Genomic DNA, 14,744 nt, shown 5'->3' with positions numbered 1-14,744 from the left:
GTGAACCCACTGGATTACTGTATTTAGTATACTTTTTGGATGATAATCTAGATTGCTTTGGAAAGAAATATTATCTAAATTACTACTTCTTTGATAATATTGTAATAAAAATTTTGATCAAAATTATCCTTCAAAAAAATCATATAAAATCCATTGTCCAACACTCCTCCCACCATTCTCCACGCATGCCCCCCATCCACGGCTCCTCCATCTCTCTCTGCTTGCCTCGGCTCCTCCTCCCTTGTCTCCCACCATTCTTCCGTAGCTCTTTCATGCTTATCCCCATCACCTCCATAGCTCCGCACATGCCCGCCCCCTCCCTACCCTTCCAGTGCTCGAGGTTCCCTATACCCCTTGATCTGTCACTTTTCCATACCACTACCACACCCACACCACTCCTACTACTTCTCACTAGAAAAAAAGAAGAACACCAGGATAAAATTATTCAAAATATTTTAAAATTTTAATTTTATATTATTAGTAATCTGATTGTCATACCAAACATATCTATCAAGATTTTTAATAATTTTACTGTAATATTATCTGCGTATATCAAATACAGTAATCAATATTATTGATAATTTAATGATAACAATCTATTTTAAAAATAATTTATATTATTTTTTTAAATTATATGACGGTGCATCAAATATAATTTAAATTTAAAGTTAAAAACTGTTGTACTGTCTACTGTCGAATTTTTTTTTTTTTTTTGGAGAGTCAAGTGTAGTGCGGTAAATATACAAAGTGGTCCATCCTTGGGTTATTTTCATATCTTGACAATAAAAGCTTGTCATTCACCGTGTGGTCTCCATATTGACATGTTGCATTTCATGCAAAAAAGCTTGTAATTGAGCTTGAAATTATGCCTTGCACCGGCTTTAACACTCATTCTATGCTTTAAGATTAACATGTCTCGTGAGGATTTTTTTTTTTTTTTTTGATCGTCAACTAATTTATACAAGAAGGAAAAAAATCATGCCCATACTCATCTACTTAAAAGTAATAACCATTAATATGATGATCTTTGTCATAGCCATAAACGTTTATGTAATAACAACTTCTATATGAGGAGAACAAAAGAATACCAGAAGACCAAGAAACAGCAAGATAAGATCATTAAGGAAACCAAAATAAATTTCACAATAGGTCAGACTATCACTCTAAATAAGACTAACATTAGGTCCAATTTCTAAGATGCATGGTTAAGAGAGCCTCATCATACGTGATGGTGGTAGTGTTGTGGAGGAGAGAGACCAAATAATTAGCCTTTTTCATCTTATTAGAAAGGGGTAGTAAATTCCATAATAACTTTCTTTTGATTGCAGCTGTTAGTAGTCTTCTCCTTGAACAATATCCTCCTTGGTACTTGCTTTATAAATTAGATAAATCAATTCCTCCAATTACTATCTCTGGGCTTACAAAGTTCATGCATATCCTTTTGCGTGGCTTCTTGTATGGAGGAATGCCATGATAGGATACTTATCTTGTGAAAAAAAACTTCCTTTTTGATGTCATAACACATGCCCTGTCGTAGAATGAATGATAAATAGCCAAATTTGATCTCTCCAGGTGCTATACATAATAATTTAACTAAACATAGATCATACGTACACACATACATATATACTAGTAAGTGGGCATGCGAAATGCAAGTATAAAAAATTGTGAAAAATAGAATATTAATGTAAACGAGTGCTCTATTTTTAGTTTTCTAGTTTCGGGATATGATGAAATAAAAGAGTATAATAATATAAATATCAAACAAAATAGAAGAAAGAAATTTGTTTGAGAACTTATAGTAGCAAAATTAAGAATCATAACAAAAGAAGTAAACCAAAAAGAGTTAGATTAAGAATTGAAAAAAAGAAAAAAAAATCTAAAAATGAAAGATGGAAAAAAGAAAAATCAAAGCAATGGAATGCACAAATATGAGAGTAAGGAAATAAAAGAAAATACAAACAAAATTAACAGAATCGAAAATGATATGATATCTTAATTTAATCATGAGGTAGCTACCACAAAAACATAAATGTACTTTATTGAGAATAACCACAATTAATACTCATTGCTCAAAATAGTATGATATATAATTATGTTAAGAAAACTCATATTACGTACATGTAAATAAGTAAATTATTTTTCCTTAATGAAATAATCAAGACATAATAGTTAGTTGTTAACAATTAACATCTCTTTTACTTGTTCACAGTATCCATCGTCCACAAGAATCAGGCATGGGCATCATGTCTGAAGAGAGAGTAGTCATACTTGACTTCCAACGAGCGTATCTGGATGCCTTCAGGTTAAACTATATAGGGAATAATAACATATATGGTAGAAAGTGATCCTTAAAACTTTAGCTCCTAAAGTCCTATAAAACAGAGAATATGTTATCCTTAATTAGTTTTCCGGATTGTATGATGTACAAGGTCTCTGATACTGTTGATATCTCTATCATGGCTTTCTTTTTCTCTCTTAAAGTTCCGGTTCAGTGAGAAGTTAATCTTAGATAGTAGGTCCTAACATCCGAACATCCCTAATATATGTAGAATTCATTGACATAAGCTCAAATGAGATGCCAGGTGATGGTCTAAAGTTCTCATGGAGGATGGGGGATCTCAGGGGTCAAGATTGGTTCCGTGTAGTGTTTATAAACCTGAACTTCACCCATTTAATTGAGTACTGCACATTCTCTTACAATATAAAAGTTTAAAAAAATATTTTTATAATCATTAAAATTCCCGAAAAAGTTAGATTATTTATTATATAACATATCCATTGAGAATTTGGCTTGTATACCCCTAAAATCATATTGTTTCATAAGAATACCTCTTCAATTAGTGGAGGATTTTATGAAGGATAAAAGAAGTCGAAGATTTCCGCCTATGAGAGAGAGATCCCAGGATTCCTTTCGTGTCAAACATGCAACATTAGAGCCATGAACAATTGATCCCATCATTTCCTTATAGTAGATTGCACTTTTCTTCTCCTCCACAAGGACCATAAGATCTGAAGATTTTAAAGCAAATCCTAATGATAGAATAGACAAGATGTTTTGCCTTTTTCTTCTGCTTAAAATCATTGCTTAATTAAGATACAACAGCATTTTCATTTCCTGATGTCTTTATAGGTAGTATATAGTATTTGAATAATTTGTTGCTTCGCCTGCAGAAATTAAGCAACAAAGAAAATGGTCAAGCATCTTCTGTTCCAATGGATGACCATGGCCAACTCAATCAACAAAACACTGTTGACACAGCAGCACCAACAGTAAATAATATCCACAAGGTCTCAATTGTCCCTCTTGTGTTCTTAATCTTCTATGAGGTGTCCGGTGGCCCATTTGGCATGGAAGATACTGTTCAGGCTGCAGGCCCCCTCCTAGCCATCCTTGGCTTTGTGATTTTCCCATTCCTGTGGAGCATTCCTGAAGCACTGATCACCGCCGAGATGGGCACCATGTTCCCGGAGAACGGCGGGTACGTGGTGTGGGTCTCTTCAGCTTTTGGTCCATACTGGGGTTTTCAGCTAGGCTGGATGAAATGGCTTAGTGGCGTCATAGACAATGCTCTATATCCAGTTCTCTTCTTAGACTATCTGAAGTCTGTTATCCCAGCTTTTCAAGGAGGACTACCAAGAACTTTTGCAGTGTTTGGTCTGACAGCAGTGCTGACTTACATGAATTATAGAGGATTGGCTGTAGTTGGATGGGTTGCTGTCTTTCTTGGTGTCTTTTCTATCCTTCCTTTCATCATTATGGGGCTCATGGCTACTCCAAAACTAAGGCCCGAAAGATGGTTAGTGGTCGACCTGCATAATGTCAATTGGAGGTTGTACTTAAATACACTCTTTTGGAATCTCAACTACTGGGATTCAATCAGCACTTTGGCAGGAGAGGTTGATGATCCAAAGAAATCATTGCCAAAGTCTCTCCTTTATGCAGCAATTTTGGTTATCCTTTCATATTTGTTTCCCCTCCTGACGGGCACAGGAGCTATTCCACTTGATAGGAAGCTGTGGACAGATGGTTATTTCTCTGATATCACAAAGATTCTTGGTGGGGTTTGGTTAACTTGGTGGATGCAAGGAGCAGCGGCATCATCAAACATGGGAATGTTTCTTACGAAGATGAGCAGCTACTCTTATCAGCTTCTCGGGATGGCAGAATGGGGAATGCTTCCAGAGTTCTTTAGCAGAAGATCTCAACATGGAACTCCTCTCATAGCCATCTTGTTCTCTGCCTCTGGTGTCCTTTTGCTATCCTGGCTGAGCTTTCAAGAGATTATTGCTGCTGAAAATATTCTGTACTGCTTCGGCATGCTCTTGGAATTTCTGGCGTTTATGAGATTAAGGATGAAGTACCCGAGGGCACCTCGACCGTATAAGATACCTCTAGGTACAATTGGTAGCATTTTGGTGATCATTCCTCCCACACTCTTGATATTTGTCGAGCTGGCTTTTTCTTCTCCTAAGATCATGATAGTTAGCGCTGCAGCAATGATTGCAGGACTTGTTTTGCAGCCTTGTTTGAAGCATTTGAAGAAGAAGCAGTGGCTGAGATTTTCCATAAGCCCTGACCTTCCTGATTTTATAGAAACTACGTGCGAGAATGCTGTCGAAACTCTGGTGGATCAGTTGGATTTAGTGTCTTAGGCACACCTTGTGGTCTTCGATGGGTGCTGCTGCTTGAAATCCACTTCACACTCTGCATGCTGCAACCATCATTATAATTTGTAGCTTCACCATGGAGAGTCAGGTTCAGGTTTAGCCTGCTGAATATTGTAAACTGTAACACTACATATCTTTCTATGCTGCCCCTACCTAGTCACATGTTATAACTGGTTCAGTTGGCTCCCCTGTACAAAATGGGAGGCATCCCCAGATTCTGATCATGTTCATAAATCAACCTTGTATCGTTAATGGAACAGTTTTTCTACATGCATTGGTGCCAACATACATCAAATACTTTACATGATGATAGCTAGGATCATAGGATTTTTCCTACTTGCAAATTGACCTGTACAATTAGATTTTGTGGCATCAAAAATCTCCGAGGACTACTTTTCTTTTAGGGCCCATTCCTTTGTGGATAAAAGATTTATCCAGAAAACTATATTTTTCTAGGTAAGTATTTTGCATATAACATTTAGACAAAAAAATAATTTATTTATATTCTTTTATATTACTATTTTTCTGGATAAGTTGCTATGATCTATCTAAATTTTTTATATTATTCTTTATTATATAAATATGATTATATAGAATAATATATTATTATATTATATTATATTAATAATCATATTATATTAATATATACTATTATATATAAAACATATTATATTATTATTATTATAGTATTATATATAATATAATATAATCATATATTATATTATAATATCTTATATAAATATTATATTTTATTATTATAAATTGTATTATATTATTATAATACATTATCATATATTATAGTATATTATTATTATATATAAAATATTAATATATTATATTATTTTTATTATATAATATTATTATATTATGTAATAATATAATATAATATTAATATCTTATATTAATATTATATAATACATATTATATAATATTATTATATATAATATATTATATTATAAAAATTAATATATAGTTTATTATATTATTATATTGTTATATATTATTATATTATTATAACATAGTATAGTATATTATAATTTATTATACCATATTACTATATATTATAATATATGATAGTATATTACATTGTATTATATTAATATATATCAATACATATAGAAATGCATTATATTATTATATTATATTATATAAATATTATATTTTACTATAACATATTATATTATATTATTATCATATATTATAATACTATAATATAAAATATTAATATATTATTTTATTATTGTACATAATTATAATATAATATATGATAATATTATATTATATTAATATTTTATGTTAATATAATATATTATATAATATTATTATATATAACAATATAGTGTAATATATTATAAATATTAATATACAATATATTATATTATTTTATTGTTACATATCATTATATTATTACAACATATTAAAGTATATTATATTATATTAATATATATTATTATATATAGTAATATACTATATTATTATATTATTATAATGTTATATTATTATAATATATTATATAAATATTATATTATATTATATTATGATTAAAGATATATTAGGAATGAATTAAAAGGATTACTTTCTTGGTTGATGGAAAAATGATTTAGCCATCTTCAGGTGGGCAAGATTTTTTCTCATTTTGTGAATAAATGCTATTCATAAGAAAGTAACTTATCTATTTTAAAAAATATGAAAATATAAATAAGTTGATCAATAAAAAAATTAACCAATTTTTTCATGATATTTATCCATAAAAGAATAGGCCCCAAGGGCCCATTCTTTTATGAGTAAAAGATTTATCCAAAAAATTATATTTTTCAAGGTAAATATTTTTCGGACAATATTTACATAGTAAAATAATTTATCCATATTCTTTTATGCATTGAAAAATGATTCAAAAAATTGTTACCCATATTCTTTGGTATTACTATTTTTCTAGATAAGTTGCTATGATCTATCCATATTTTTCATAATACCCTTTATATATAAATATTATTATATATTATATTATATTATATTAATATATTATATTAGTATAATATATTATATAATATTTTATGAATATATATTATTATATATAGATAACATATTATATTATTATTTTTATAGTATTATATATAATATATTAATATTATATTATATTATATATTGATATATAATATATCATATATCATATATAATATTCTTATATTGTTATATATTATTATGTTATTATATTTTTATTATATTATATTATTATAATACATTATCATATATTATAATATTATATTATTTTATTATTATATAATATTATAATATAAAATATTAATATATTATATTATTTGATGATTATATATTATTATAATATATTATAATATGTCTTAATATATTATAATAAACTTTTTTATTAATATAATATAATATATATTTTATAATATTATTATATATAATAATATAGTATTATATATAATAATATTATGAAATATTAATATATAATATATTATATTATTATAAGATTAAGGGTATATTATGAATGAATTTGGTTGATGAAAAAATGATTTAGCCACCTCCTAGGTGGATAATATTTTCCTTCATTTTATGGATAAATACTACCTATGAGAAAGTAATTTATCTATCTTAAAAAATATGAGAACATGAATAAGTTAGTCAATAAAAAAGTTGACCAACTTTTCTATTATATTTACTGTTGCCCAGAAATAGAGCCCAAGAGGAGGGGTGAATTGGGTCTTTTTGAGATTTTAAAAGATTAGTGCACTAAAACAATGTGCTAAAGAGATTGAGTAAAGTGGATTGATATTCAATAAAAATAAATTCAAACTCAAAAGAAGGAATGCAAGTAAATGGCACAAAGAACAAATAAAGAGAAGTAAGCATAGTAAACACAAGAATTTATAGTGGTTCGCTGCCCATCTTGCACCTACATTCACTCTCCAAATTTTTATTTAAAAATTTAATCTACTAAATGGATTCAAAGATTACACCACATCGGATACCTCCGATCCTTGCCTTCTAAACAAATATACTTATTTTTCGGATACAAACCAACCTTCAATAATCCGATTCAAGATTCGGATCAACCTAAATGAGTTTTGAAACCCCCCAAAACTCAAACACCCAAAAACAAATCTAGAAAAATATGGTACAAAAAATTCAGCACACAATCCCCTTAATTAAATATAATAAATGCAATAAAAATATAATACTTAAGGGAAAGAAGCTTTTACTATATACCATCAATGAATTTCACACTTGATTGCAGCTGGAGAGTGGTTGGTAAAGTGCTTAAATGCTTTTATTCTCTCTTTTAGGGCTGAATATGCTTTTCTCGGATTTAAACTTTAGAGCTTGCAAAATTTTGTGATTTTCTACTTCAAGAGAGCATTTATAGTTGTCATTTATCCTTGAGAATGTCTTAGAGTTGGTTTAGAGCTGTTGGAGTGTGTTTAATGCGCATTAAATGCACCAAAAATGGACTAAAAATAGTCGTTACGCAACTCGTCCAGAATGGGACGTCCCATGGGGCATCCCACTAGCATTGGGACGTCCCATGGGGCATCCCAATAGGCCAGACAGAAAGTTCAGCTTTCTGTTTTGATCTCAGGATCTCAGGGATCGTCCCAGATGGATCGTCCCAATCACATGGATCATCCCAGATGGATCGTCCCACTGCGTGTCATAAGCTAAAATGAAGCATGCCGACTGTCCAACGAAAGGAGATCACCCAGATGGGTCGTCCCATTTTGTTCCAACCCAATTTTTTGTGCATTTAATGTCTGAAACTTATCAGAACACTTTCAAATGCTCTCAAGTGGATTCAAATCAATTTGGACACTCTCAAAAGCCTTAAAAAACTTCTCCAACTTGCTGAAACTTCAACTTTTGGCACACTTGATAAAGCTTTTCAAATTCAATCTCTTAGACTACTTGAAACATCACAAAAATAATCTTCAAAGATAGAAAATACATTAGTAGTCCTCTCAAATGGCTTGTGATCATCAAAATCAATTCTTAGAGCAACAATCTCTCCCTTTTTGATGATAACAAAATATTTGATTATTCATAAAAAATATCTTTAGAGCTCAAAGAATTTGAGTTTGTGAAGCACTAGAAGAGTTATGCCAAGGATTCAACATAAAGGATCATGATATAGATATTTTCAGTAAATTTTAATGATTTAATTTATTTAGCTGAAATCATTTGTGAAGAAATTAGAGAATTTCTAAGATTTATTTTTATTCGATTAAAATCCTTTCCTTTCTTGTATAAATTAGATTATTTTGATCATTTGAAAACAAATCTCCCCCTTTCTTATATAAAGAGTGTTCCATTTAAAAAATTTTCTTATTGAAGCAAAGATGGTTTATAAAAGAATTTTATTCTTTTCTTCCTTAATTCTAGTATCAGAGCAATAGATATGAAAGAAAATATTTCTTTTTTTTTTTGATATTAAGGCAAGAATGAGATAAATTGAGCAAGAATAAAAAATGGATGTATCGAATCAATTTGGTATCAATACAAAAATAAGATTAGTAGAGCATTTAAGAAAAAAAATAGATTGATCAGAGTAATTTTTTAAATATTATCAAAATGAAAGTAAAAAATAATGTATCAGAGTTTAAAAAATGGATGAATCAGTATAAAGTACTGCATTAGAGCAAAAAACTTTTTTTTAAAAAAAAAATTTAAAAAGAGCAAAAGATTTTAACAACTACACTATTTTCATCATTTACCATTATTTCTTCTCTTTTACCATTATTATTTTTTATTTACCATTATTTCTCTCCTTTTTTATAACAAATACACCACTTTCACCATTTACCATTATTTCTCTCCCTTTTTGACATCATCAAAAAGAATAACTAGGAGAGTAAGATTTTCATAGGTTAAGTATCAAGGAAATAGATCATCCATTCATTCATCCAAAAAAAAGAAATGATAATAGACATTCATTCATCCAAAAAGATATGATAATAAACATTCATTCATGCAAAGAGACATGATAATAAATATTCATTTATCAAAAGAGAAATGAGTCAAATGGAAACAACCTCATTCATTTACACCAAAAGAAAGGTTATAAGAGTCATAATGAGCATAAAGCTCTCATACATCCAATCTACAAAATATAACTAAGTAACCTAATACAAAATGATGAAATCAGGAAAATTGGGCATCGAGCACGAGATCAAGAAAGGTGAGATATGATCAGCCTCATCCTCGACCGAAGGGTCTGGACTGAGAGGAAGAAATCGGAGGACGGAAAGCAAAGGCTGAACAAAGGCTAGCTCACTAGATGCAGAGGGCCTAGACTGAAATTGAGTCCTGATGGTATCAAGGTGGGACAAGATCCCCCTCACAGTAAGTTGGAGCCCATCTAGATCAGCAGATACAAAGTCTCTGGAGTCTCTGATGTCTGTCCGAAGCAGTTCAAGAGAGGAATGAAGCTGACTGTGGAGTCTCTCTATCTCTCGAGCCAGGTCATCCATCTACAGTGTAGAAAAAATCGATGTGCCCACTCCAGCAGAGAGAGAGACTATAATCCATCTGATCTCCCTCTCTATATCGAAAATCCTGTCACTGAATCTCAGAAGGAAGCTCTCCACACCCTCCAATCTGATACTCAAGTCTGATAGAAGCTCCATCAATGAGAAAATATGTGGCACAATAGAAGAGTCCAAGGAAAGATCAGAGAAGGCACTCGATAGAGCTGGATGAAACTGCTGTGCCTACTGTTAGAGAACCTGCTGTAGAATCTGCTGCTGGAACTGGTGAGACTGTTAAAAAAGTTGATTCTAAAATCGCTGCAGCTGAACAGATAAAATTTCTGCCACTCTCTCAGCTAGCTGTCCCATATCAACATCCCCCAAGCTAAAAGTAGGCATGGTACGACTTAATGGGGGTACTTTGATCGAGGATCCTGCCTCAGGCTCTGAAACATAGTGAACAACTGGATTGAGCCTGGGCACACGAGAAGATGGATCGTCCCCCTTAGCATGCTCCTCCTCATTATCCTCCTCCTCAACTGCTGTAGCTCGTCTTTTAGCCCAACGGCCATTAACTCTCACAAAACCCATGCGCCTAAGAGAGTGATTGTTGTAAGTATCAGTATATGACAGTCTACAGATAATTTTTCCCTCAAAACTCACTCCTGACTCCCTGAAAATAATAATAAGGGCCATACCATAGGGCAAGGGAGCCTTGGATCTATTCAAGGTTTCCTTCATGGCATCCATCATCAGGAAGGGAATGTTCAGGAGAGTCTCTGAAACTATATGGTGCATGAGACAAATATCTCTCCCCGTCATCAGATCATATCTTCCTCCTCTGGGGAAGAAAATCCTAAACACCATGTGATGGAGTAGCCTCATCTCTACACTAAGATCTTTGGCCTCAATCTTCAAGAGCCCTTCCATATCATCTCTCCCTAATATGGTCCTAAGTCCAATCTTCTTTTTGGGTAGCTCATCTAGGCAGCTACCCTCATAAGGCATCCGAAGGAATCTTCCTAGCCTTGGAGCATTTAGGATAATCTAAATTTTCTTGATAGTAGACTTCGAAACACCCTCGGTGAAAACCAAATTAGAGTAAAACTCTTTCATCAAATCAATATACACCAATTCGGACAAGCTTAAAAAAGATTTCCAACCTTGATTAATCAGCTTATCTCTTATGGAAAAACCATCATGCCTTAAAAATTTGAAGTTAACATTTCTATCCAAAGCAACATTCCATGTAAATAATGAAATCTTACTTGGAGTTACTGGAGGGGATGCTTGGGTTGGCTCACGTGCTGTCTTCTTCCTCCTTTCTTCTGCTTCCACGGATCTCACTGACTTCCTTGTTTATGGCATTCTCATTTTGGGGGCCATGTCCTAAGAAGAGGGTGGATAATGGTCAAGAGGGTGGAGAAGGATGCAGATTGAAGTGTAACTAAATGGAGAGGACATTTTTTGAAGAGTTTCTCACAAATTTGAGGATTAGGATTTGGAATTTGAAAAAAACTGAAAAATGAGCCGTGAGAACAGTAGATTTAGGGAGAGTAGATCTTGGTTTTAAGAGATTTTAGGATTTTTTTGAGAGATCTAGGTTGAGGTTTCTAGGTTGGGACGGGAGGAAGAAGAAGGATCTTTAAATTTGAGACATCCCATAATCTCTTTTTAATGAAATAGGGTTCGGGTCGGCTCACTTAAGGAAAACCTACCCGCACAAATGGGACGTCCCATGGGGTGCCCCATCCAGGGTTACATCAGGCAATGGGGAAGTTATTTTAAAAAAAAGAGAGAAAATTCAAACTAAAAAATTTGAAATTGATCATATCGAGTTGAGAAGATTATTGAGAGTCTAGATAAATTTTGATATAATTTTTGATTGAATATTTCAATGAAAAAAAATCAAAGAAGGTATCTGAATAGCATTGATGATTTTTAATTATCTTGAAAAATTCTCAAAAAATGATAGATGACTCCCAAAATTAAGATAATGAAGTCAAAAAATTTTAAATAAATTTTGAGAGTAAAATTATGATTGAAATTCAAACAGAAAGGTCTAAGATACCCAATTCTCTTCTAATTTCATCAAATTTACTTTCATTAAGTGCTTTGGTGAAAATGTCAGCTAATTGATTTTCAGTATTTATGTATTCAAGTGTTATGTCATTATTTTGAATATGTTCTCTTATGAAATAATATCTAATTTTAATATATTTTGACCTAGAGTGTTGAATTAGATTTTTTGATCAAATTGATGGCACTAGTATTATCACATTTTATGAGGATGTTTTTAAGTTCAACACCAAAATCTATGAGTTGTTGCTTAATTCATAGGATTTGAGCACAGCAACTTCCAGCTGCAATATATTTGACCTCGATCGTAGATAAAGTCACTAAATTTTGCTTTTTACTAAACCAGGAGATTAAGTTTACTCCTAGAAATTGATAAGTTCCACTGGTACTTTTTCTATTAAGTTTGCATCTAGCAAAGTCTGCATCTGAGTAAACTATTAAGTCCATAGAAGATTGTTTTGAAAACTAAAGACCTAGATTTTGTATTTCTTTTAAGTATCTAAAGATCTTTTTAACAGTATTTAAGTGAGATTCCTTAAGATTTAATTGATATCTAGCACACATGCATACACTGAATATTATATCAGGTCTACTAGCAGTTAGATATAATAAAGAGCCTATCATGCCTCTATAAAGCTTAGAATCAATATTTTTACCATGCTCATCTTTTTTTTAATTTACAGAAAAGAATCATAGGTATACTTATAATTTTTGAGCTCTCCATTATAAATTTTTTTAATAATTTTCTTGTGTACTTACTTTGGGTGATGGAGATTCCTTCCTTCATTTGTTTAATCTGGAGTCCGAGGAAGAAATTGAGTTCTCCCATCATGCTCATCTCGAACTCCTCCTGCATGAGCTTGGCAAACTCTAGGCACAGATCTTCATTAGTAGATCCAAATATAATATCATCAACATATATTTGTATAACAAGAATTTTTTGTTCTTTTTTTTATAAAAAGAGTAGTATCAATCTTTCCTCTTGAAAATCTATTTTCAATGAAAACTTACTTAATCTTTCATGCCAAGCTCTAGAAGCTTGTTTTAACCCATATAAAGCTTTGTTTAACCTAAATACATGATCTGAAAGTTTATGATTTTCAAAATCAGGAAGTTGTTCTACATATACTTCTTCAGCAATATATCTATTTAGAAAAGTACTCTTGATATCCATTTGAAATAATTTAAAATTCATAAAGCAAGTAAAAGCAAGTAGCATTCTTATGGATTAGTAACAGGAGCAAATATTTCATCAAAATCAGTTCTTTCTTGTTGATTATATCCTTTAGCAACTAATCTTACTTTATTTCTTATTATATTTCTATCTTCATCTAATTTATTTCTATATACCCATTTAGTTCCTATTATAAGATGATTTTTAAGTCTAGCAACTAGTGTCCATATATTATTTCTTTCAAATTGATTTAACTCTTCTTGCATGGCAATTATCCAATTATGATCTTTTTCTACTTCATCTATTGTTTTAGGTTCTAAATATGAAACAAAAGCTACATAATTACAAACATCTCTAAGTGAGGATCTAGTTCTAACTCCTTATGTCGGATCACCAATTATTAATTCTTGAGGATGATTATGGACATACCTCCATTTTCTTGAAAGATTACCTGTGTCTTGAGGTTGTTCTTAAATGTTCTGATCATTAATGCTTTCATCCTCATATTTTTCATCCATTTGATCCTTGTTTTGTTCATCTGAGTTATTTAGGGTGAGCTCTTTCATTCCATCTTCTATGATATCTGCATCATCAGTACCCTCTCTCTTCCTTGATGGAAGATCATTAGATTCATCAAAAATAACATGAATTGACTCTTCCACTACTAGTGTTCTTTTATTAAATACTCTAAAGATTTTACTAGAAATAGAGTAGCCAAGAAAGATAGCTTCATCAGATTTAACATCAAATTTACCTAAGCTATCTTTGTCATTATTTAAAACAAAATATCGGCAACCAAAAACATGAAAATAACCTATATTAGGCTTTCTACCTTTCCATAATTCATAAGGTGTTTTCTTTAAAATTGATCTTATTAAGGCACGATTTAGAATGTAACATGCTGTGTTAATTGCTTCTGTCCAAAGGTACTTTGGGAGCTTGCTTTCACATAGCATGGTACGGGCCATCTCTTCTAGGGTTCTATTTTTTCTTTCAATAACTCTATTTTGTTGAGGTATTCTAAGTACTAAAAAGTTATGATCTATATTTTTTTCGTCACAAAATTTTTCAAAATTTTTATTTTCAAATTCAGTGCCATGGTCACTTTGAATAGAAATAATTGACAAATCTTTTTAATTTGAAATTTTTCAACAAAACTTGAAAAATGCTGAAAATGCTTCATCTTTAGAAATTAAAAATAAAACCCAAATAAAATGCAAAAAATCATCAATGATTACAAAACCATATCTTTTTCCTCTTAGACTAGTTATCCTTGTAGGACCAAATAAATCCATATCCAAGAGTTCTAGCGATTTAGAAGTTGAAACAATATTTTTAGA

At 31.1% G+C, this 14,744-nt stretch overlaps 1 protein-coding gene across 1 annotated transcript in view; it reads left to right on the top strand.

Annotated features, from left to right (window-relative positions):
• The window catches only part of LOC105033547 (polyamine transporter RMV1), a 10,872-nt gene extending 5,831 nt beyond the window's left edge, over positions 1–5,041 (top strand). The window contains exon 2 of the mRNA XM_010908411.3: positions 3,175–5,041. Within this exon, the coding sequence (XP_010906713.1) occupies positions 3,175–4,656 (1,482 nt within the window). The 3' untranslated portion in view covers positions 4,657–5,041. The remainder of the gene's footprint in view (positions 1–3,174) is intronic.
• Positions 5,042–14,744: the final 9,703 nt, after the last annotated feature.

This window comes from Elaeis guineensis, chromosome 11 (assembly GCF_000442705.2).
Source record: "Elaeis guineensis isolate ETL-2024a chromosome 11, EG11, whole genome shotgun sequence".
NCBI classification, from domain to species: Eukaryota; Viridiplantae; Streptophyta; class Magnoliopsida; order Arecales; family Arecaceae; genus Elaeis; species Elaeis guineensis.
This window is presented reverse-complemented; position numbering and strand designations above follow the sequence as displayed.